General features: G+C 40.9%; 1 protein-coding gene across 8 annotated transcripts in view; it reads left to right on the forward strand.

The window, feature by feature from the left end:
- RBMS1 (RNA binding motif single stranded interacting protein 1) overlaps positions 1-25,537 on the forward strand; it is a 207,667-nt gene that overhangs the window by 112,348 nt on the left and 69,782 nt on the right. For 6 of the 8 annotated variants that reach the window (XM_036884255.2, XM_036884259.2, XM_036884262.2 and 3 more), the window contains exon 2: positions 8,048-8,223. In XM_036884255.2, the coding sequence (XP_036740150.2) occupies positions 8,048-8,223 (176 nt within the window). The remainder of the gene's footprint in view (positions 1-8,047; positions 8,224-25,537) is intronic. The other 2 variants (XM_036884257.2, XM_036884260.2) reach the window with 1 other exon arrangement.

Consider the following 25,537-nt stretch of genomic DNA (forward strand, 5'->3'; position numbering starts at 1 on the left):
TCTTTCGATTTCTAGGTCACCTTGCTATCCGTCTAGTACCGTTCTCTTGTCCCTCCCCTTCCCCAAACATCCGCTTGCCCTGGCAGACCCTCCGAGCCACCCCAGGTCGGCCTTCCCATGGGCTTTCATGAAGAACGACCCTTTTTTCTGTGTTTCTGCGGGCTCTTCCGCCCCTCTTCCCGCACTCCCTCTCCTCTCAGGATTCTCGTCCCCTTGCAGGCCTGCCGTGACTCCTCAGCTCACTCAGCCATGTGCTGCCCCCTCTGGGCAACGTTCCTCAACCTTTCTGTCCTAGACCCTTTTCATCCCTGATCTTCTCTTTGTTGAACTCTTTGACCGATTTTAGAAACTACCATACCACACCACGAAATGTGATGCAGTTAAGGGCAGATAAGGCCCAGAGCCCACTGTAGAAAGCTTTCCCTTCCTCATGAATGTGTTTTCTGGTAAGGAAGTTGAACCCATTGCTTTACACCCTTTACTTTCTTGACCCTCCAGTTTCCTGATAAGTAACTTATTATTTAATGCCTATCTGGGATCTTCATGCTATTTTTTTTAAGGCTTTATTTTATTAGGGGAATGTTAGGTTTACAACAAAATTGACAGGGAGTACAAAGATTTTCCATATACCCCTGCTCCCCCACACATATAGCCACGTCGATTATCAACTTCACTTGCCAGAATGGTACTTTCTTTTTTACCAAGGATAAACCTACATTGACACATCAGATCACCCAGTGTCCATAGTTTACCTCAGGGTTCACTCTTGCTGTTGTGCATTCTGTGGGTTTGGACAAATGTATGGTGGCATATATCCACCACTATAGTATCATATAGTGTAATTTTACTAACTGAAAAACCCTCTGTGCTCTGCCTATTTATCCCTCTCTTCCCCCACCCCCCTGGCAATCACCGATCTTTTTATTGCCTCCATGGTTTTACCTTTTCCAGAGTGCCATACATAGTTGAAATCATACAGAATGTGGCCTTTTCAAATTGGCTTCTTTCACTCAACAGTATGCATTTACGTTTCCTCTGTGGCTTTTCATGGATTGATAACACATGCCTTTGTAGCACTGAATAATGTTCTGTTGTCTGCATTATTTATCTGTTCACCTACCGAAGGACATCTTGGTTGCTTCCAAGTTTTGGCAATTACAGATAAAGCTGCTGTACACTTCCGGTGCAGGTTTTTGGATGGACATAAGTTTTCAGTTCCTTTAAGTAAATACTAGACAGCACAATTGCTAGATCATGTGAGAAAAGTATGTTTAGTCTTGTAAGAAACTGCCAAGCTGTCTAACAAAGTGGCTACCATTTTGTATGCCCACCAGCAATGTGCAGGAGTTCCTGTAGCTCCACACCTGTTCCAGCATTTGGTGGTGTCACTATTCCAGATTTTGGCTGTTCTAGTCGGTGTGTAGTTGCCATATTGTTTTAATTTGTAGTTAGTTGCCTGTTGACACATGATGTGAAGCATCTTTTCATACACTTATTTTCCATTTATACATCTTCTTTGGTAAGGTCAATGGCCCATCTTTTAATTAGGTTGTTTTCTTATTGTTGAGTTTTAAGAGTTCTTGTCTATTTTGGATAGCAGCCTTTTATCAGATGTATCTTTTGCAATAATTTCCTCCCAATCTGGGGCTTGCCTTCTCATTCCCTTGAATTTGTCTTTTGCAGCTCAAAAGTTTTTAATTTTAATGAAATCCAGCTTATTACTGGTTGTTTCTGCCTTGGATTGTGTCTTTGGTATTATATTTAAAAAGGCATCGCCATACCTAAGGTCATCTAGGTTTTCTCCCGTGACATCTTCTAGGAGTTTTATAGATTTGCATTTGACATTTGGGTCCATGATCCACTTTGAATTAGTTTTGGTGAAGGGTGTAAGTCTGTGTCTAGATTAATTTTTTTTTGCACAGGGATGTCCAGTTGCTCCAGCACCCTTTGTTAAAGAAACAATCTTTACTACATTGTATTGCATTTGCTCCTTTGTCAAAGATCAGTTGACTATATTTATGGGGGTTTCATGTTGGTTTTTAACTATCTCCATCTTTCCCCCCCACACTCGTATAAATACTGTTACAAGCACTAGAAGGAACAAAAATGCACAAAACCTCTGGTATATTTCTTGACCCAGAGGTCTCAGTTGGGGCATCATTGGGGTTCTTGGCAGAAACAACCAAGCTAATTTGCATGCTGAAGCACAGAACCAGATCTTTAAAAGATACTTGTTTAAGGAATCAAGTTTCTTAGTGGGACCTTGAAAGAAAATCTGATCTCAGAAATCACACATTGTATCTAAGGTATATTTTCTACCATGGATTTTCGGCACGTATTGGCTCTTCCTTCTTTTTACTGCCCTCACCACCACCGTCTCCACCTCAAAGTGCTTGTTTGAGCTGTTTTAATTTCTAAGGATTTTTCCCTTTTGTTTAACTTGGTTTTTTTACTTGCAATATTACCTCCTTCCAGTCAGTCAGTCTTGTTGTATCCAACAGTTATTTATCTGTTCAGTGGAAGTCTAAATTTATTATTATTAACTGAAGCCTAAGAAATGATGCTTTATTCATGGACTCAGGCAAAGAGACTTCTGTGTAGAGATTGCAGCTTTATATGCAAGGATCAAATCTTATGGGTATCTTGGAGAATATTAATTGCAAAGTCTATTGTGAATTTTTATTCTTAGATTTTACTTGAATAGCTAATATAACAACATGGACTTCTCCTTTGACATATATAATCTTTAACAAAAAAATACTGAATAATCTATTGCTCAGTTTCATAGTTTCAGAGGCTGCGAAGTTTGTTCCCAAAGGAGAGTGACAATATGAAAATCACTTTCATTAAGTAATTAGCCATGTGACTTTAAGCTTTGATATCCTAGCCTCAAATGGGATCAATTGGTATTGTTATTTGCCCTCCCTCATACCCTGTGGATAAGTAGCCCACGTGTGTGAAGGGGCGCTGTTCTTCCTGTATGTAGGTAGCGTTCTCTCACATCCTGGCGGACCTAGAAGAACATCTGCTTCCTGGCCCGTTTCTCTTTTCTCACTAATTCACCTCCCACTTGTCAGCTGTGTGTACTTTCCCAGCTCCCTGTGCCAGGAACTTTATCTTACACAGCCACTATTCCTAGCCCTCTTTGAGCCATTTGGATGTCTAAAAAGAAACAAAGAAGATACCCTAACTGGTGAAACCGGTTCATGGGGGTGCTTCCCACTCTAGTTCCATAATTCCTTTAAATTGATCCGTTTCCTTTAGATCTTGAAAACTTGTGGAGAAGAACCAATGTGTGGAATTAGTGTAGTATACAGCGTCTTTACTCATTTCATGCCAGGTTCAATATTAAACTGTTTCCTAGTGAAAATGATAATGCTTTGTAACTTCTCTCTGCTCTCAGGAGCAACTGGAGGGCTTAGTTTGCTCTGGATGAGGGGAATAGTTGATATTTGGAGCCTTCCTGCTCTTTGGAGTGGGGGTTTCTCCCTCTCCCTCTGAGGGGTTGAGGGGGCAGGGGATGGGAGGATTGGGGATTATAACCTTCAACTATAAGGATGACAGCCTTAAAGAAGACTTGAGGGTAATTGAAAGGGAGATCCTAGGTTTCCTTTCCTTTCAAAATGAGTTAGAATTCTTAAGGAAGTTGCTAAGTAAGGGGACTGACTGGGGCAGAGGAGGACGGCTTCCCCTATAAGATCGTCCAGGGCACTCACTCTTCTTTCGCCAATTAGTATTAGGAAATGAGATAATAGAATCTATGACAGGTCTTCCATTTTTAAACTGTCTTAGCTGCGTGGAAATCTGCCACAGTGTACATGATACTAATATATTTTAGTTCATACACAGTGAATTTTGCCTTTTTTGTAAAAGACCTTTAGTCTTGCATTTATGCAGATGAGACAACGTAGTGTGTGGCGTTGGGTGGGGGGTGATGTGATGGAAAGGGAAATAGGTTTGCAGTGTGTGTGTGTAGCCGCCCTCTGCCTGTGGCTGATATCCTGCCGTCTAGTGCAGGGGGTGAGTGAGCCGTCCTGCAGAGGGAGGCATCAGAGCTGTCCGCACCGGAAGTGCTCCCTGCCCGCTGACTGTCTTTCCTGCTGGTGGGTCCACCAGGACAGCTGCCGCAGTTATTTACCACCAGCTTTGGTTTTCTAGCAATTCTGGCATGTACATTTAGCCCAGATAACTGTTATCATGAAAGCTGAGTAAGTTTGTTTTCCCTGCCCGTGATGAGAGAGCCTGATATAGGTAGCATGTTTCTCTGATCTGAAGCAATGGAATTAGGGCTGAGAAGGCTAAGCTAGACGACTGAGTTGCTGTGGGGTGGGTCAGCCCTTAGCCGCCGTCATCCAGCCACCCAGCTCCTTAGGGTGAACGTGTGCAAACCAGCTACATGCCTTATAGGGGATTTGGGGGTGGGGTGGTTGCTTTTCAAAGTTCAGGGCAGCTTAGGAGTCTTGAGGGTCATAAACATACAAGGACAGCCTGTGATGAAGATAGAGTTTGGTTCAGTACTGTCCCTTGGCAAGTTCTTTTCAAGTTTATCATTCATGCTGTTGAGGCACACTGCTATAAAGTGTATTGCTTTGAACTGATCGCAGTTCTGAAGTTGGAGTTAAAGACTTCTCAGTGTTTGTGTTTTGGTTGCATTTCCATCAGAGTGAAGGTTTGATTCTTCACTGGTTAAGTTGAGCTTTCCTGAAATGTTGACTCTGATGGTCAGCCATAATACGCTACAGCTTTCAGAAATGTTTTGCTGAATTCTTTGGTTAATGAAAAGATTTATAAGATTTATAAAAAACCTTTCAAAAGCTAACGTTGTTAAAAACATACAGGTAGACTGTGTATTTATTAAGTTAAAGGCACCATTAATGTTCTTTCTTAAGAAAAAAAAAATAAGAGCCACCAATGGTATTGTCACATTTCAGAGAAACATGAATTTAATAATTAGGTTGCAGGAAGGATGGCCATAAAAGAAATGAAATAATACCACATATTTAGGATATAGACAGTGTTTGGGGGTGTCATTACAGTACTGTTGGAGGCCTCTGGCTTGTTGTCCAGTAGACCTAAGGTTCAAATTCCAGCCCTGCCATCTACTAATTTTGTGACCTTGCACATTGCTTAACCTCTCTTGAGACTCAGTTCCCTAATCTGCAAAGTGGGAGAACAATAATGTCACCTGCCTCATTGGATTACATAAAATAATGCCTTTAAAGCACTGGGCACATATTAAACATGCAATATATAACAGTAATTATTACTCATAGTACTGCAATTATCATTAAACCATTTCGAATATTTAGGATTGAGCAGCTTTATTGTGTTTGAATTTTCTCCTTTGATCATGTGTCCAGTCCATCAGGTTTAAAATTTTAAATTTCAAAAAGTTCTATAAACTTAATCTTCGATCTAAAATTTTCTGCACCAGAAATTAGAAAATTGACAAACTAGAAAAATTTAATGCTTCTCTCTTTCAGATATCTTTGTGTTCAGCTAGTTCTGAAAAATAGCTGATATTAGGGTAACATTTGAATTTGAACTCAAATTCAGGAGTCACCAGAGACTAGTGATCCTCCTAGGGGTGCATTTACAAACCCCCTTTTCCCACGTGGAATCAGAATGGTAGGAGATTTCTTTCCCCCATAGGGCAGACTAGCGTGGAAGAGGGGTGGAACGGCTGTGTATACTCCATACCTCCTTCCCAGAGCGGGAAAATACTACCGTAGTAAATATGGAGAACCTGTCAAAGATCCATTAAATCAGCTGTGTAAATTCTGAGATGTATATCATGGTTCTACTTCTGCCAAAAATAAATACACAAATAAAAACCTACTCTTTTCATGTCCAAATTATCTCCGAATAAATCACAACCCCAGAATGTTTCTTTTAATCATACCAGTCCACGCCCAGCACTCCACTTTCCACCTCAGAGAAAGGCAGAGGTTAGAGCTAATGCAGACTTGGAAGGCATTCTTTAAAATGTCTGATGGTTCATTTGCTTCATGTTGGCTTAATCCCGCTGAGGGGTGGGGGTGGAGCCGGGCCACAGCATCTTGAGGACTTCTCCAAGTTTCACCCCAGGTGACTGTGTTTCATCCCCCGACGGCTGCACTGAACATACCGGTCCTAATGTGAGTAACTGTGGTTGGCTCGTGGCAAGGACAGGTTCTTGGACATTAATCAAAGGTGATTTAAGAAAAAAGTCGGTCTTTCCTAGCCTTTTCTACAGCTATGAGTTTTTTGTGTCAATCAAAAGCTTGTGATAAGGAGGCAAATGTGTGTTAACTCCCCAGAAGTGAGAAATAGGGGGAGCCTGGCCAATTGCAAGTAGCAGCTATCAGTGGGGTTGAGTGATTTCTGAGAAAGAACACAGGCCTCTGCATGGCATGGCTGGGGATCTAAGGGGCCATTTGTGGCAAAGCAAGGGACAGGCCTTATTCTTCGTTTTACATCTAGAAAGCAGAGTCTTTGTGCCTTAAAGAGAAACCAGGGATGAGAGAAAACAATATGAACTCAAGGGCCTATTAAGGGCATAAATCAAACAGATTTGATCGGATATGATCTGAGACAGGTTTTTTCCTTGGTTTAAGTGGTCCTGATATTCCCAGTTCAAATTCTGCCCTCATTTATGCATTGACTGTTGTTAACCCTTCTTGCTACTCTCCTTCTAAAAGAGAATTTCTTGAGATAAAGTGATGTTTGGACTCAATAATCTTAGCAAGGACCCTGAGCATTGAGAAGAATATACCTTGTGTAGGACATGAAGAGATGGTGGCACATCTGGGTTAAAGAGGATCCCAGTGAGTCGGGATACTGTGGCTCAGGATGGTCCTGGCAGAAATTAGGTGTAGAGCCAGGTGTCTGCAGTGGGTAACTGGGATAGCTGACAAAATAAGCATGGTTATGTTTATTGCCAGGAGCCTGCCATTTGAACTTCCTAAGTGGAACTTAATTGTGTGTTAGATATGCCTAATTTTCTTGTTTGCGGGAGTAAAAACCAAGCCGTTAAGATTGGGCATTTTGTGCACGCCTAGTGACTAATTTTACATTTTCAAACTGTTGCTCAATATAAGTGAAGTCCTTGGGTGAGTAAATTTATTATTTAGAAGATGGAAGGTGAAAAAATGTCTTTTCTGGTGTGAAACTGCTGAGTATTTGCCACAAGGACACTTGAGGGTGTGCTCATTTCCACTTCACACTGAACCGTTGAACTTCCTCAAAAGTCATGTGTGTGTGTGTGTGGCACAGGGACAGAGAACTGTGGTTTCTTTTGACTGGTTAACAGAGAATTATCTGGTATGAGTACAATTTAAGACATTCTTCCTAGGTGTCCGCTGACAGGGGAACCATGCTGAGCCCAAGGTTGCAGGCCTGACAGAAGTTCCATTGGTTGCCACAAGGCCTGGGGAGGTTTCCCACCAGGACACCATTCTCACAGGGGTTAAATTTCACAAGGTTAGCCAGAGCAGAGCGAAAGGCAGCCCGCCAGTGGACCTCATCCAGATGTCTCAGTGAAGCATGTGCCAGTCTTAGAACTAGGTGAAATCTTCCTTATTTGAGTATCTTGATGGACCTTGAACTTTCTTACACTTGAAGAGTAATCTTCTTTATTCCCAAGAGTATCTTAATAAAATATTTCAGCAACTTTCAGTGTTTCTCAGAGTTTGAAAAGCTTTTCAAAAGTCTAGTGATTTCTAAATTACTGTACATTAAAATATTGTCGTATAATAACTACATGCAAGTTAAGTTTGAGACTCAGTAGATGGCTTTCCTTGACATGTGTGAATGCATCAACCTTATGTAAGTTTAGTCATATTTAAAGCACATGTAGAGATTATTCTACTGAGTTAAATCCTATTATTAATTCCACGTGGAAGGAGAGTGTGTCTTCTGTAGAAAAAACTTCTTTGTTAAGGGGTAAATTAAAATTTAGAGGTTTAATGTGTCAATAACTTCCTTCTATTTTGGACGTGATACCACCTCTGAGTGGCCCCGAAGAGCTGCCGTCCAGGGCACTAATGTCCTGATCTCTGTTTTCCAGCAGTCTCTGGCCCCGGCGCCTCCCATGGCCCCTCCCAGCCCCAGCACCACCAGCAGTAATAACCACAGTAGCAGCAGTAGCAACTCTGGATGGGATCAGCTCAGCAAAACGAACCTCTATATCCGAGGACTGCCCCCCAACACCACAGACCAGGACCTGGTGAAGCTGTGTCAGCCGTGAGTAGCAGTTGTTCTCCTTGCTTCTGGCTGATAACTATTTTCCTTTATCACATTACAGAGTGATGGAAAGTGTGCTGTTAGCAAGGTTCAGTACCAGACCCACCTGTGAACCCTCATCAGTGATACAGTGGCAGACTTCCCAAGTTTTATGTTCTTGGACACTTAGCACTAACATCACAATGCCTATGTAAGAAAATTCAGTTGGAGTATTTTCTCAGGAGAATTTGACTTTATTGGCATATGACAAGTAGAATGAATTTTTTTTTAATGTATGGCTAGAGCTTTTTTCAGGACAGCTCATTTTTTGTGGAGGCACCTCTGGGGACTGGTCTGTCCCATAATAAGAAAAACTTTAGCTGTTATTGTTTGTCAGAAAGGTAGTGACCAGCTACGTTATCCTAAATGTTATAAAACTCTTTGCTCCAGGCAGGCAGTAGTAGCCTGTCTTCCCTAACACCTGGATCTTTGTGGTCTGGGTTGTTTACCCTCATCTCTTTGGAAATTCTTTTTTTTTTTCATTTAAGTACAGTTGATAAATGCAGTATTTTATTAATTTCCAGTGTATAATAGTGATTCAGCAATTAGACACATTACAAAATATTCACCATGATGAGTGTGGTTGCCATCTGTCATCATAGGAGATATTGAAATATTATTGACTGTATTCCCTATGCTGCAGTTCAGGCCAGTGACTAGTTTATTAATTAGAAGTTTGTAGCTCTTCATTCCCTTCACCTGTTTCGCTTGTTCCCCAACCTTACTTCCCTGTGGCAACCATCAGTTTGTTCTCTATGGTTAAGTCTATTTCTGGTACGTATGTTTGTTTGTGAAACATACAAGTGAAACCATTTGGGATTTGCCTTTCTCGGCCTATTTCACTTAGCACGCAACCTCTAGTTCATCCATGTCATCACAAAATCAAGATTTTGTTCTTTTTCGTGGCGGAGCAATATTCCATTGTGTGTATTATCTGCCATGTCTTCTTTATCCATTCATCTATTGCTATTTAGGTTACTTCATACCTTGGCTACTGTATTAAAAATGCTGCAGTGAACATAGGGGTACTTATGTCTTTTCAAATAAGTGATTTTGTTTTCTTCAGGTGCATCCAAAAGTATAGTCACTTTATTGTATGGTATTTCTATTTTAAATTTTTGAGGCACCTCCGTATTGTTTTCCATAGTGGCTATGCCAATTTACATTTCCTTGGGAATTCTTATTCCCAAAATTCTTATTCCTATTTTCACTGCCACCCTTTCTGAATCTTGTGAAGAAATGTTTGCATGTGCATAAAGTTCCAAAGAAAATATACAATATACGCTAACGTTGTCGATGGATAGAATGTAAATATGCTACTTTACTATAATTATATTAACTTACTAAGTAAGAAAGCATTAATTTAAGCCAAAGAGCCAGAAGTACTGTATGCTTGTGAGGATCATTGTGTAAAGACACAGTTTCTTATCACTTTGAGCTGTAAAAGCCTACATATATAACAGCATCTTCTATTTATCCAAAGACAATAATGGCTCCTTACAAAAGAAATGTTACATAACTGTGGAAGAAGACATCTACTAGAGAAATGTTTTCTATTCCCTGAAAGATATTCCCATTTCAGAATGTCTAATTAATAGCATCTCATTTCTGATGTTCTGGGAAAAATAGAGCCATTACTTCTTAATTTAAGAAAAACAATTTTTTTTCAAAATTTACTTGGGCAGTATTTCCAGACTAGAATTAAGAGTAATTATCTGGCCTTCCATAAGAAGGTGGTGGTTTTATTTGTTTTGTTTTTAGAGAGGAGGGTGGGACAGTGGGTGGTGGGTCTTTAGGATCTGGGGTGCTCTGCGAGGCCAGTTGCCCTGAGCACCCTCACTGTGCTTTCCCGGGTGACCCTTCTGATCAGCCTTCTTGGACTTTGACTGCAGCCCTTTGCTTCCAGGGCAGTGAAATAATGTCCTATTCTAGGGACTAGTCTGAAAGCAAGTCCAGCTCTTGGGGTTTGCAGGCCTGGCCAGAGGCAGAGGGCACTTTGCCAGGAGCGCCCTGCCCTACTGCAGCTGTTCAGGACCACAAATAGGCTTTTTGCTATCTTGTCTGCTGCTGGCCTTTACTGGCGTCTTCTTATGCTTTTGCAGCATAATTACAGGTAGATAGAGCACCATAAAGTCTAAGGAATTAAAAATAGAACTGTAGGAAATGAAAGACTAAAGCTAAATCTTAAATTCTTGAGGTGTAAGAGAAGGGGAGAGGATTTCAAAAGACAAATTGTTCCTCAGCTAGTTTTGATCATGTAAGGTGAGTTTTAACATCAAGGAGACACAGAGTTAAATAACCATAAAATAATAGAGTAATGCTACGTTTTATGTGCAGTAAATATATGCTTGAAAAACCAGTAATTTTTGTTGAGTCTGATCATATTCCAAATGCAGAATGTTTTATCATTTTTCTTAGAATATTCACTCCTTTTTTATTGTCCTCTTTGATGTATGTGGATTTTCTTAACGTATATAAATGTCACTCTTCGCTCTTGTCAACATCAGCAATAACCATTTGCCACTGTCTTTCTCCCCTGTTATTTGCAAAACCCCAGATTTGATGCTTAACTCTGATGATAGTTCTCTTGATATGCCTTCTACAGAGGCAAGACATAGAATAAAGAGTATTCTGTCAGTATCCGCCAAAAGCTTCGTTCTGTTTAACGCACAGCATCTAACAAGTATCATATTTGACTTGCTGACAGTTTTGTGCCTTAGAATGTAGAGAGAAAGAAAAAAAGGCATTCCTGTTCTGGACTTAATTGTTTCCAATAAAGAATAGCTAGTTGGTGACCTGGGAGTGACTCATCCTATGGGAAATGTGACTCATCCTATCATCCTAGAGCTTTAAAAACCCAGTGGACATAATTAGAGATTTTTTAGAAAAGTGAGTATCAGAAACTTCTCAGAAAAGATAAGTGTAAATTCATAGCTCTGAAAAAGGGAAAAAAATGTTGTAGAAATAAAAGTTTAGCACTGTAATTACAAATTGACCCGATGAAAATGAATTGCAGGAAGGGCACCAGTAGAAACAAATACTTTGTTTCTAGGGAGCTTGGATATTTTAGACGGTTATCTAACAGAAAGATGGGAATAGGTACCTAGGAATGCTTATTATAGTAACCCAATTCCATGCAAACAACACATGGAGTCCTAAAGCTTGAGAATGACAGGAGGATTGTGAAAACTGGAGAGGAAAATTAAAAAAAAATTTTTTACAACGCTGTGTTTAGAGTGGAATACACGGAGGCTGTAATGTTAGAAGAAATGACAGTGAAAAAGTAGACACTGTGATGGCACAAGAGTTCACAGTTCAAAAGAGGTGGCAGTGGGAAAACAGCCTCCCCCAAGTCACAGACTCAGGACACTGGCACGTGTGAAGCAACGTGGTCAAGGGGGCAGGAGTCAGACCGGGGGCACCCGGTGTGCAGTACTGCAGAGACCGGCATCAGGGACCAAGCAGGGGCGTGACAGTGGTGGCGAGATGTGGACTGAAAGCAGATACATTTTCTGAGAGCACACAGAGAGGGAAGCCGACCGGCTCTAGCCAACGTTGCATCGGTACGTGTACGGGAAGCCTGGCTTGGACCTCGTGACTTGTGCCCTGCTGCAGCACTGTCTGTTTCTAAAAAGGTATCTCCTCAAAAAAATGCACCTGGACAGTTTAGGAAATGGAATGATCTGAGTCACAAAAAGAAGTAACCTGTTTGCCCCTTGGCCTTCAGACAGTCTTCGTTCCCTTCCTTCTCAACGCCTGGCTTGCCTTTGCATCCACTCTGGTCCTCTCATCCAGACTTCTCTGGCGGGCATCTCTGGGCATGAGAGTTGAGACTGCTGGTTGCTTCTGTTTTCTTGCCATGTCAAACCCTTTGCATTTTGCCTTCAAGTTCTCCACTGAACCTTCACTGGCGTCTTCTATCTCATATTTTTTCTCTGGCTTTTTCTCGCTATTGCTCACTTCTCCTCACTTCTTTGGCTCCTTTGATTTCAGTATTCCCGGCCCCACCACCTCATAGGGTTATTCTCCACTGTTTCTAATTTCCTACATATTTTCTACAAATTTTCCATCTGAGTACTTTATTGTCACCTCAACTTCAACATTACCTCCTGTCACTTTGCCAAATGTACGCTCCTCAACTTGAAGCTTTGGAGCAGTGGTTGACTGTTTCCTGTGACCCTCTTAGTCACCAAGCCCTGTGGATTCGTCAGCCTTTCTTCTTCCTTCTCACTGCCAGACTGGGTGGTTCCTCACTCCCCACTTTGTGACGAGTGAGAACCAGTTTCTCCCAGTGCTGCCTCACCTCAGGGGCCTCCCATTTCCCTCTCTTGGTTCCTCCAGGCCACGTCAGGCTTTCCCTGCCTCCTTCGTGCTTGGGCCACACTAAACTCTCCTGATTTCTGTCCATGGTCACCCACCACACGGTTAGCATCCAATTTCCATATGATTGTGTTCTCCGGGCACCGGTTCCATTATTTTGCAGCACATCTGTGACAGGACGTAATGCTGACAGTATATCCTCTTCACAGGTTTCCCGCTTGCATTATAAAATAATGCTGTCAGCGTGGCAAGTTTTTGGTACTCCAGAGCCACCTGCCACGGGGGTAGGCAAGTATCTCATTCTCAGTCAGTAGCCTGGCAGATAGGTCACATGATGCTCATGTCATGAAGTCGTGTTGAGGATTAAATCCAGTAACAGAAAGAAAAGAGCTGGTCTGCTGCCTAGAACACAGCCATCATGGAACAAATGTTAGTCTTCCGCATACCTCTGCCTTTGCTCCTCAAAATCCTCACTACTGGGATAAACTCAAATTATATGTTAATCCGACATTTAAAACTAAGGAGGAAAAAAAATACCAGATTCTAATCTTGAAAGCTGGAAAGTAGGTTATGTTAACATAACTGTCAGCCTCCTCCTCCTCGAGGCTGCCTTTTTTTTAAATCTTTTTGGCATTTGCAGAAGATGAGGTCCAGCCTCCTGGGACCCACCCCTGATGTATTTCTTGTCATAATAATGACTATTGCATATAAAATCTTCCATTGTGGCCAGACCATCTTTTCTGAAGATTTAAAAAGCAGTATTTGTATGCAAGGCTTGGTTTGTGATTCTTCCTGGTTGGCATTGGGAACAAATACACAAGTGCCTGTTGGCCAAGGCTGGGTAGCATAGAGGTGGCTGCTGTTAGTATCACATGAAAAGATCTAGATACTTGTGTTATCAGTGACTTATTTTACAGAGGAAACAGTCTATTGATGTTCAGACCAACTGAGGTGTTCCCTCTACTCCCACCATATACAGCCTTTCCTTCATCCCGAACCAATCCTGGTAACCTTTTTTTTCCCCCCTTTCATTCATTAGATAAACCTAATTCATTTCAAAGTGCAGTAAGACACGATTTTAATATAACTGCAAAATTAAATCTAGCTTACATTATTTTAGTCTGTTACTGATTTAAAGGAAATATTCTTAAAATACAGTCAGTACCCCTGTTTATAATATCCAATATATTTTCATTTCCTATCTCGTTTTTTTGTTCTCAGCAAGGTTTCCTTAATTCTTTTGAATATAATACAGCTTTTAAAAGGGCAAAGCAGATCCACAGAAGTTGTTAGACATGAACAGTCAACCCTAATTTAAGAAAGAGAAAGTAAATGTTACGGTCAGGGCAGCGTTCTGTGAGGAGCCAGAGGAAGCTCCCTAACCTTGGTGCAGGGACTGGGGTGACTGTAGGGGAGGAGATGACATCTCTATCTTAAGGGGCAGGGAGGATTCATGTGGGGTGGAAATACTTGTGTCTCCCAGGCCTCAAGAGAGTCCAAAGGGTGTGAGAGTGCTTGGATGCTTAAGAAAGACCACTTCCTAGTGTGTGGCTGTCATTCGGCAGTTGTCAGCCAGCCACGGCTCCTGGTGACCAGTGTGGAGAGTGGGTGTAAAGGAAAGTGGGGCTGTGGAAGCACAGGTTGGGGGCATACTGTTAGCACCATGAATAATCTAAGAATGTCAGGAGTTGATTCCTCAGTTACAGAGGAGGAGTTTGCCCTTGGAGTGGAAGAGATGCATAATTAAATGATTTTTCCTCTCTCGGAGGGACAATTCTGACAGAATTTGGAAAGTTGGCTTGGAGAATGAGATTCTCCTAGGTGAGAGATGGTGGGCCCCTACCCACCATGATAGGAAATGGGAGGTGGGGAGGGCACTGGACTGCAGGGGGTGGCTTGGAGAAGGGCACTTCGGGACTCCAGCATGATTGAATAGGACTGTGGGATTTTAGCTTCAAATAAAGGGAAAACTTGAGTTTCATTAACTGAACAAGAAAGCGCAGAAAAAAATAATTGTGCTGCTATTAGGACTGCTTGAAATGATTGTTCTTTCTGTATGCCTCTTCTTTTATCTATGTAACTCTAAAATTTCTTAAGCAGTCTATCTACTGATAATTGTTTTTCTTTTACCCTGGAATAAAATGTTCATCCCTTTTATTCCAAAATGATCAGGCTACTTCTAGGGTAAAATGTGAAAGTGAAGGCCTTCTAGTAAGATGACTATTAACCAACTGCTACCCAGTTGTGAAGTTACCTTCTTTCTATGTTTGCTCTGAAAGTAACAATGGGCCTGCCAACCCCAGTATTCTGAAATTCCAGGTAAATGTGAAGTCGTTTGGATTTATAGAAACTACATGAAATGAGAGGACCTGAAATTCAAAACAAAGCAATGGTTGATAGGAAAAATTATTCCACCCAAAAGTGATAGGGTTCTCACTCACTTAGGGCATTCAGGTGTTTCAGATGATGCAGTCCAAGAAGCCTGAACATACCGCGAGTTGTTGCATTTATTTTTGAAAGGAAGCACACACATAAATACATCCTGCATGGATTCTACACCGGAGTATTCAGGTAGCTCTACAGACGGGAAAGACATAGACAAAGATTTGATTTTCTACATTCCTCATCATCCTGAAGTCGGGTGTGTGAGTCTTACAAACCCAAAGCTCTTGATGTAGGGTTAAATGAGAAGCTGATACAAAGAGATCTCTCTTTAAAATATAATCCACTTTTTGAGCATTGTCTTCCAGACAAGCTCAAGTAGTGGCTTAGTGGTGGTGATAGCAGTTGTGGTGCATTTAACTCAAGCACACCAACCGTGGGAAGCCAACAGATTGTATTCCTTAGTACTGACTGCATCTCGGACAGTGGAGATTCGGGCATCTCGGACAGTGGAGATTCGGGCATACTGACCTGTATTGCATTCCAGAGCCTTTTGAGTGTTTTGGGTTTTTTTAGTTGCATCTTGCAAGAGTACCAGAAACACTACCTATCACATTATTTGTCTCCTTTAAAAGTCAGGGAAAGAAAAAGTTAGCAGGAACATGGAGCAGTGGAAAATAGTTCTTCTGCCGTGTGCCTTTTTAAAAGAATAGTTTTCTTTATTGACTGGCATACATTTTTTTTTTAATCCTCCCAAAAAGTGTAATTCAGTTAAGATGATGAGTTTTCCATGGTTAATCACAGGAAATATATGCCATTTTTGTTTCTGTAACTACTGTATAGCTTCTTGCCCATATACAGGTTTACTTGTATTATAAATAGTGGATTTCTTTCAAGTTCCAAATGTTTTGTTTGGTAGCAGCTAATTTTTATTCTCTCAGGAGTTCTTTCTTCATTGATCTAGAAGATTCTCAAGACATAAAACACCCACAGCAGCAGTTTCTGGAGGTTGGCTTTTTCTGTTATTATTAGCATAATAGGATGCCAATGACACATAATAAAAAGCTCAGTGAGAGTTTAGACCAAGGAACCTGGGCATTTTGCTGAAAAGCGTGATCTAAGATGGGAAGTTTTCAGGCTCTTGCCTCATCCTTTTAAAAAGGCATGCAAGCCACTGAGTCAAAAAGTTGACCCACTAATTGTAGCTTAACTCTCCCGTCATGGTCAGTATTCCAGTAAGGTTATATACAGTCTAAGTAAATCATGATGCATTAGTGGCTGCGCAAAACACATTATGTTTGTGATCTTCTAAAATGAAGTCAAAGGAAATTTGACAATTTAGGAGCAACAGTGTATTTAACTAAACTCTTTCCTGATTCATCTCTTGAAAAAACCGTACCAGATCATTTTCTTGTTCAAGTTAATTGCTTCATTTCCCTACTTGCCATGAAAGAATTCTTGCACTCGAAGAAATAGTTTATATACAGTAGATCTTTGACATACCAAGATGTTAGTCTGAAGACTTCTGGAAATCCCAGAATTTCACAAAGATAATCTCAGCATCAAAAGAATTCCCCACAAATACCTATTTTCCAGTAGAGAACCGTCCCTTTCTTAGGCTTCTCTTTGCTCTTTTTTCACTTTTATTGTTAGAACTAACAGTTGGTTTGTTTTAGGGGTGGGCAGTTTTCAAAAATTAGCACATTTTAGTCCCTTCTTGAGAGTTACTGCTACACAATTAGGGCAAAACCTTCTTGAAATATGGACCCTGGGTGTTGGGCTGTGCTTCTTCACTGGCCACATGGCTCACTTCCATCTGCCTGAGTGCCCACAATTCAAAAATGTGCTGCAGCGAAATTAAAAGTGACTACAGGTCAGACACTCTCAGTGTTGTTATGAGTAGTTGAAACTTCAAATAGTAATTATTGCCAAGTACCTACTTGTGTGCATGCATTTGATATTTGGGTACAAATCTGTTATGTCTATTTTCTAATTTATCCCCAGTGTAAAATCTGCTGGTAGGCATGGATATTTAGAAATTTCGGTAACCATCCCTATTGTCAGTTGACGTTATTCTTTAGGATTTTGTTTTGTTATTCCAGGGAAGGTTAAGAGCCATTCTCCCCTGCATGCCCCCAATACTGCACATGCTGTTGGCAAACCAATTTTAATAATATTAGCCTTAGCAGAAGTTACTCGGAAAGCCAGCACTGAAGATAATGGCCATAACCACAAGAATTTTTTATTAAAAATATCCTCTCTTCTGTGAGAGTGGATGGAATTTACTTTATGTTCATACCATAATCCTTTATATGAAACTTAGATTTCTGTAACCATAGCTTGGGGGTATTTTACCGTATATGAAGGTGAAGCTGGAATTATCAGGAAGAAAAACTTCTAAAATCTTTATTTGGCAGGTAAGCTTGGTTTGACTTAGAATATCCTTGTTGGGTTACCCTTAATCTTAGAAATTTACAATCTGTCCTTTCATCTTTCCCCATATTCACTACATAGTAAACATAGGTGAAAAAAATCCTGTATAATATGCACACACTTGAATAATGGGAGCAGCTGTCAAATGCTTACTCTGTACCAGTAACCATGCCAAGTGCTTTATTATTTAATCCTAAGAATGGCTTTATGAACAGTATTATCACCCCGACTACAAAGATGTTGGGAGAGGTTTCTTTCTCTTATTGCTCGGGATAGTACAGCTGATAGTGCTGGAGCCAGGACTTGAGCTGGGACAGGCTGACTCCAGAGCCCCTACTGGGCATTCCTGTACTTTCTGCCTTCCCAGATACACTCCAAAGGCCAGTTGGTGTGCATCAGCCTCCCCTTCTTAGCACCTGGACTCCTCCATTTACCACAAGCTATAAAAGAATTCATTTCTCCTTGACCCTGAAAGAGATGTTCAGTCATGATAGATTTAGCAAGGTTTTGTTGGAAAAATCAGCTCTCCTTAAGTCCACCTGAATAACCAACATAATCAGAAGTTCCAACTAAAGAGGGTAGGAGGAGGAACTCACCTCTCCTGACATCTAACAAATTAACCGTTTTAATATAGCTGATTATACAAAAAGTCCTCCTGGTTAGCTGTCTGGCAGGCAGCTCCCCAGGATTACACAGTGCGGAGAAGGTAAGTAATTTGTTATTTGCCTGATGCCTGAGGGGGTAGTGCATATACAGAAAGAAACATTCTTTTATGGAGCTCTAACAAATCCAACAACATTACTTTAGAAAATAATGAATATAATGTAGCATAACCATTTCACTACAAGTATAAATCTGATGAAAATGTCAGACCAAGCCACTTGAGGATTAATTCAACAACAAGTAGGAATGAGTGATGAATTTCATTACAAAAAAATAGAATTAAAAGCAACATGCCTTTGATTTTGCTAGATACTGCATGAGACACACTTCCTGCCTTCAGGGAGGTTCTTGTCTGATACAGAAAATAAACTTCACACATCATGTAGACCAGAATGTGATTTGTCATGTGAGAGATAGAAAGTGCTACAAAGATTACAAAATAGGGAGTAATCTATTGCATGTGATTGTGGGCATCTGGAAAAGCTTTGCGTTTGAATGAGTCTTCAGGGCAGAGTAAGCAGCTCAAGGTGAGGTTTGAAGCCAGGACTAGCCTGGCTGCCTGCTGCGTCTGGTTGTCACTGGGACCATATCACGGAGGATTTTAATGCCAGGGGAAGGCTGTACTTCCCCGGGAAGGTAGCAGATACATACGACCTCAGGATTTGCCCTTGATGAAGTGTGAAGAAGATGGTGGGTCCAAGAAAGAAGGTGATTCAAAGATGCACGGATGATTTTGAGTCTAGGAAACTGGGAGTTTGGAACCATGAACAGATAAGGGGATCAGGGAGAGGAGCTTATTTTTATTCCTGTCTGGAAATTCTCATCCACTCTCAGGAAACTGCAAATTAAGTGCCTGTTTGTCTTTATGAGTTTGTATGCTTTTGGTGTGGATATTAAACAGAAAGAAATGCATCAATTCCAGACTGGTGAATCTTCATTATACAAGAGAGACTAGTAATTAAACATGTTTATTTGTCGGCTGGAATACTGTACATTAGAAACTTTCAGTCCATATAGTCCATCGTTCTTACGGTCAACAATGATAAGAGCTGTGTATTTCTTCCAACACATAATAATTTTCTTAATTTTTATAGTTTTAGGAGCTTAAGCTTTTTAAAAAGTTTGCTTTTCTTTAATAAAATGCTTTGCAACTCCCTTGATAGGATCATTTGGCTTCAGACTGAAGTTTTGAGAAGAGATTTTGTAAGAGAGCCGTGAGACTGAGTGGGACGAGAGGATGAGTTTCCGTAGATGGGGTGTCTGGAATTAGCAGCTGAGGAAGTGCACTCATAACACAAACAGACCTGACCAAGTTCATGGCTCTGCCGGGAGCACGGACTCCTTCTCCTCCTGGACGTCTGGGTACTCACTGACCTGGCCATATTGGGCTTAAACTTGTCTAATTTGCTTATGGGGCCAGGATCACTGGGCTCCCTTTCCCTTTTATGCCCTCATATCTTCCTGCCTCTGTTAAGTATCAGATGTTAATAAGGAAACCTGTGTGGAAAACCATCATTTTTTCTTTTAGATTTCCAACTTTACAAAGGGCAGGGCAGGCATGGCACTTTCTAATAGCATAAGGTCTGTTTCTTTAATGATGAAACAAAGAGGCAGTCATTTGTGATCATAGAAACAAGCTAGGTTGCGAGCCCATTTGGACAGGATCACAGAGCTTTTCCAAGGGTTTTTCCAAAACATTTCATCTTCACCCCCAAATCTAAGCCATAAATTATGAAAATATTACTGTTTTTATCCCTTTAAAGGCATAGCTTTTGCTGCGATAATCTACTTAAATGGTACACTGTAGTCCTGCTTAGCTGGATAGATAACATTTTGTTTCTTGAATTTTTCCCACTATTCCTGTATTCTTTATCTTTCTTGTTTGATACCACAGTTAGCTGTTAAAAGCCAAACCCATTTAATTTTGACTCAGACTTTTGAGGCAAAGGAATTTGAACACTTAATTAAAAAGTTTATTGCACTTTTTGCCCTCTCCAGTCAGAATCACAAAACTTTACTCCTCTTCTTGCCAAGTGACTGTAATGAGGAGTGCTCACCAGAATTAAAAATCGCATGCCTGGGCCCTTCAGTAGATTCTAAAGTCAGAAGATTCCGAGAGGCAGCATGACACGCAATTGTACTGAAGAGTGTAGGCCCTGCAGCCTTCATCCGGGCTCTGCCACATGACTGGACCCATTTCTCAACCTCTCTGCGCCCCAGTCTCCTCACCTGTAAAAGGAAGCTAGTTATAGTACCTACAACACAGAGTTCCTGGGACCAAATGGGTTCATACATATGGAGTGCTCAGTACATTTCCAGGCATGAGTTAATGTTCCTGCTATCATCATGTATTTTTTAAAGCTCCCAGGAGCTTCTGATGTTCAGTTCTAGTTAAGAGCTTCTGATTTAGCCCCTTCTTCTTATAACTGAGAAAACTGAGGCTCAGAGAGGGTTAAATGACCTTGGAGTCAAAACTAGGAGGGAACAGGCCTGGGAATAGACCCCATTGTCTGCTGAAAGACCCACCTGTCTTGATTTGTCGCTGTTTTTCATGAGTGAATGTAAACTCTACCCTCAGCACTGCTTTAATCATGAGTATGAAATATGTGCACTTCAGTGTCTTGCCAAAGAACTTTGTCCTCTCCACGGCCAGCTCTTACCAAAAGTTGTTGGGAGAAAAGAGATTTATGAAGAATTGCCTGAGGGATTTATAGTTCTTTTGTTCATCACAGGGTTTCCCAGTCTTGTCATGGCACACACAGAAGAGGATGATATTTATATTAGATTATAACAGTATTAGATTAGATTAGATTGGCTTATCATCAGTTGGTGGGTCTGCTCAGTGCTGGAAATGACAGGCCTCAGCCCCTCTTCAGGAGTTGATGGGATCATTATCCCACATCAATAGTAGAACTTAACCCAGCATCTAAATATAACTTTTAGAAATTTTTAGTAGAAAAGCCCTTAGTCAAATGAAATCTTAAACAGAACTACAAAGGTTTCAAACTAGTATATTTTTAGTACATATTTTATAAGTACAAATATAAAACATTTATAAAATTCATCAGTAACAGTGAGACAGTTTTGATATACACAAAAATTGGAGATTTGGAACTCTATGACAGATGCATGACAGTCTCAAGAACCTAACGTATCTAGTTTGTGTTCCTTTTTAGTTGTACCGTAGTAGGAAAAATAGTCATATCCATAAGTAGTTGCAAATGTAACAGTTTTTTAATAGCACATTTTATCTTCTTAGTGTTTTGAATTAATCTGATCCAAAAGCTAGAAAAAAGCAGACATTTTCTGCTTCAACATTGAACCCCTAACAGTATAACCAATAAGCATGCTTCATGATAGATGTGAAAACGTCAGACCAGGAGCACCTATAACTTACAGTCAGTACCAGTCCAAATGAGGTCACTTTATCATGCGTCAGCATGGGAAAGTGCTTATTATTACTGTACAAACTGGCTAGTAGGTCATGGTGAGGGTGTACTCCAACTAGTTGTACCTGCTCTTGTCCTCTCATTTGTTTGAGAGTGATGTGTGTACAGGTCGTTTGTACAATTTTATATGAATGGGCATGTGCAAACTTGAATTTCCGGAATACCAATGTTCAGAGTTAAAACTTTCCTAATCAGTGACTCATTTTTAAAGGCTCAGATGTACCCATAGAGATGGCATGAGACACATTTGCCAGTGTTTGCCGTTGAAGTCACTTAATATGAAGGTGGTGATCATTCTGGTAAGGTTTGGTGTGCCATATATTTGCTTGCATTTGCTGTTTGTTTGTTTTTGTATTTAAAGACTACAAAATAAAATTCGAACAGAAAATTGGCAGGACTCTTAAAGCACCTCTTCAGAGCCTAACTAAATAACCAAGTTTTATCCCCAGATGCAACAAAGTTGGCAGAGAACCTAGTATGTTATTTCCCCTGGTAGAATTCTGCACGGGCCCTGGTGCTGGGGTCCTCAGGCTCAGCAGGCATCTGACCGGGCATGGCACCAAGGGTGTGGCTCTCAGAAGACCCGTAGGAGGAAGTTCCTTCTGCCTTAGAGCTGGGACACAGAACTTCTCCTGAGCCCCAGGCTTGCTTTTACTCTAATGAAGAGTCAATTTCATAATTGCTCTATTTCCTTCTTATTTTGACCATGAGGAAGCCCTGAGCCCAGTTTGCGTCCACTGTGGGCAGTCAGGCAGGAGCTCACTCTCTGGTTCACATACCTGTGCAGTAACTCTACTGCTGGCTTTATTTTCCCTTCACCTTGGACTCCATATCTGTTTCTGTCTTGTGGTGGTGCTTACATTTTTGCCAACACTCTCAACCTTTTTGGGGAAGGGGTAGAGATCAGTGTTTCTCATGCTCTCTATTTGACTCACCCGTCTAAAATCCCACAGAGGGTTGCTGGGCCACCATCCTTTCTCAGTTCCTGAACAGTCATTCTTATCCGATTCCCCCTGGGAACACTGCTATTTTCAAATTCCTGATGGCATTCACATCATAAAGGAAAATCTGGTCTCATCTCTTCATGGCTCTATAAAGATGTAAGTGGACACACAATTGTTGCCTGACTAAACATTACAGTAAGCAAATACTCAAAATTACCATTTTCAGTACCTCTCAACTTGATTGACATCTTTAGTAAAAGGAAAAGTTTTTTAAAATGTGCTTTTTTAATAGCTATTCTTGATTGGAATTCACTTTGTCCTGGAATTAATTGTCCCTCTTTTTAATATTTGAAGACAGGAAACATTGAGCAACTTACCTGGATATGTTCTTTTAGCCATACAGTTTGTCTCACCTGTTTTTTAATGACTGCATAAGTCACAATTTAAAATATTTGCTTCTAGCTTCTAAACATCCTGTAGGCTATGTATCTGCTTTATTCTCTGTCTGCTATGAGTTCCTGATAAAAGCCTAGACTTGAGCTTGCAGGAACATTCTCCTTCTGGAAATAGGTCATCATACCACATTGTTAGTCTCCTCTCCTTCTCTCCTGGGCTTTTCTTTTTTTGGATGCCTATTCTGATATTACCAGCCTTTACTGGGCTTATAAATGATGTATCAGGAGATTTTTTGGAATGGTTTGTTTCTTTACAGGGCTCATTCACAGTCTTATCTTATTATGTAGATTTACTGGTTTTCTGACTTATGATGTTGCTAGACCAAGATTTTCTCTGTGGGTCCACCACTAACAAATGTCCAGGAGGAAGAATTTTAACCACACTGAAGAGAAAAAAGGAGGCAACACTTCATAAATGACCTCACACTGCAGCAAATTATTCGCCCTTCGTCACCCACTCATATGGCTGCTGCTTTCTAGACCTTCCTGAGTGCGGTGTTACGAGCACTGGGGCCACACAGACACAGTTGCCAGGATGTGTCACAATCCGAGCACGTTTTTTCATGTTATGGACCAATATAAACCATGAAGATACACATCTCTGGGTGTGTGCTAAACCCGTATCCTGCTGCTGCCCACATCTGCCCCTAAAGTACAAGTAGGCCCGTCCCTAAAGAGGATAAACTCAGTTGTTCTGGCTTAACTGGCTTAACTGACTCCCTACGGTGTCTGCACCCCCTACCTGTTATTTTTCTGACCTTATCTCCCCTTATTGTCCTCTGCTGCTTTACTCCAACCATTGTGGTGTTTCTGAGCCTAGCAGGCCCACTTCTGCCTCTGTTTCTCCTCCTCTCCCTGTATTGCTCCTTCCTGGGTTCTCCTGACCCTCTCACTTCCTTCTAGACTTTGCTCAAATGTCACCTTCCCAATGAGCCACCTTGGTCATCTTTTTAAAAACTGTGATCTGCCTCCACTTCTCTATGGCATTCTTAATCTCAGTCCCCTTTTCCTTGTGCTGATTGTCATAATGCCACTGTCTAACATACTGTTCAACTTGCTTATTTTTGCTTATTTGTAATAAGCAAATATCAGTAAATATTTTTGAATGCTGAATAAAATGCTTCTTTATATGGCACAAAGATTGAAGATGTGAGGCCAAACCTCTAATTGCAAAGGCACTGCTTTCTTGATAGCCATACTCACAACCTATTCCTAGGGTGTGTGTCACACACACACAGACATACACTCACTAAGATGAGCAACTAAAATACTGTGAATGTAGGCAGCTCAGTGCTGTGAAAGGCCGAGGTGAAAACGAAGGCTTTGGAATTTGCCGCAGAGACAGGCCCTGTGATACGTACACATTTTCTCTCTCATCCTGTTTTTCTCTTCTATTTATTACTGTCTTATTATATGTATTTCTGTAACATCAGATATTCTTGGTAATGAGGTAGGCTACAAATAAATAAATCAGAAAAGAAATGATAAATAACCACCTACTTTAAGCCTCCAGCTCCTCGGTGGTAACATCAGAAACCTGAGCTGAAATAAGGAATAAGTAAGCAAGGGTCAGCACATTGCCTCATTTCCTCTTCCCTGGCTGCTGTGCTCGGTGACTCTTTCCTGCTGGGCCCGGCTGGGCCTCAGAGTCCTTCCCCGCGCATTACAGTGACTTAGCCCCTCTTCCAAGCTGGCGTGTGAGATGAAAGTTATTGAAAACCCTTGGCACGTGCCTTCCAGCTCTGGGATCTAAGAAAAAGAAAAATAAAGGATTACTCTTTGTCTATCTAGGGACCTGGAACTTTGCTTGTTTCAGTTTTTTTGGTATTTAATATTCCTGCATAAGACACAGTAATAAACCAGGGGATTGTATTTCCAAGTAATCAGTAACTGGGCTGTCTTCCAGTTTAGCCAAGAAACAGGCTTATTAACCAAATTTTCTGATTACTGAGTTTCACTTTCTGTATCTTAACAGGAATAGGCACCTTTCAGAGCAGTGGGATAAGTGAAAACATTTTCCTTTCGTGATTGAGGTTACACTTAATGCTTGCGTTCCAGAGCCATCCTTAGGACCAGTCACCACTGAGCTCCCGCTGCCTGTGCTGAAGAGCTGCCTGTGATGGATTTCTTGTCCATCAGGTGCTTGGTCTCCAGGTCATTTGCTATGTTTGACCAGAGCTGGCTAACGGTCATCACATAGACTCTTCAGCTCGACCACAGATAAGAAGTCAGGCACTTGAAACAATTGACCTTAGTCAGAAGCCCTGTCATTCCTACCTCGTGTTCCCTTTGTCCTGTTCCTCACCATTGATTCCTACCTACTCTTTTTTAAAAAATCTTGTAGGGTATATCTTTTTGTAAGCTACCTTAAGGTCTTTCTAGAACACGACAGGCTGTACATACATACACATACATACACATGTACATACTTGCACACAGGCTTCTTAGATGTTTGAATGCATAGGTAGATGGATGATTGTCATGTTTACTTTTGTAAGTAAAATAATGAAAAACATCAACTAAAGATCTTTTCGTCTGATGAAGAGGAAATTATGAATGAGACACCATTTGAAATGTCTGGTGCGGACCCTTTGGCATATCAGTTGCATGTACCCTTTTTTTAAAAAAC

Source organism: Manis pentadactyla, chromosome 8, assembly GCF_030020395.1.
Source record: "Manis pentadactyla isolate mManPen7 chromosome 8, mManPen7.hap1, whole genome shotgun sequence".
Lineage (NCBI taxonomy): Eukaryota > Metazoa > Chordata > Mammalia > Pholidota > Manidae > Manis > Manis pentadactyla.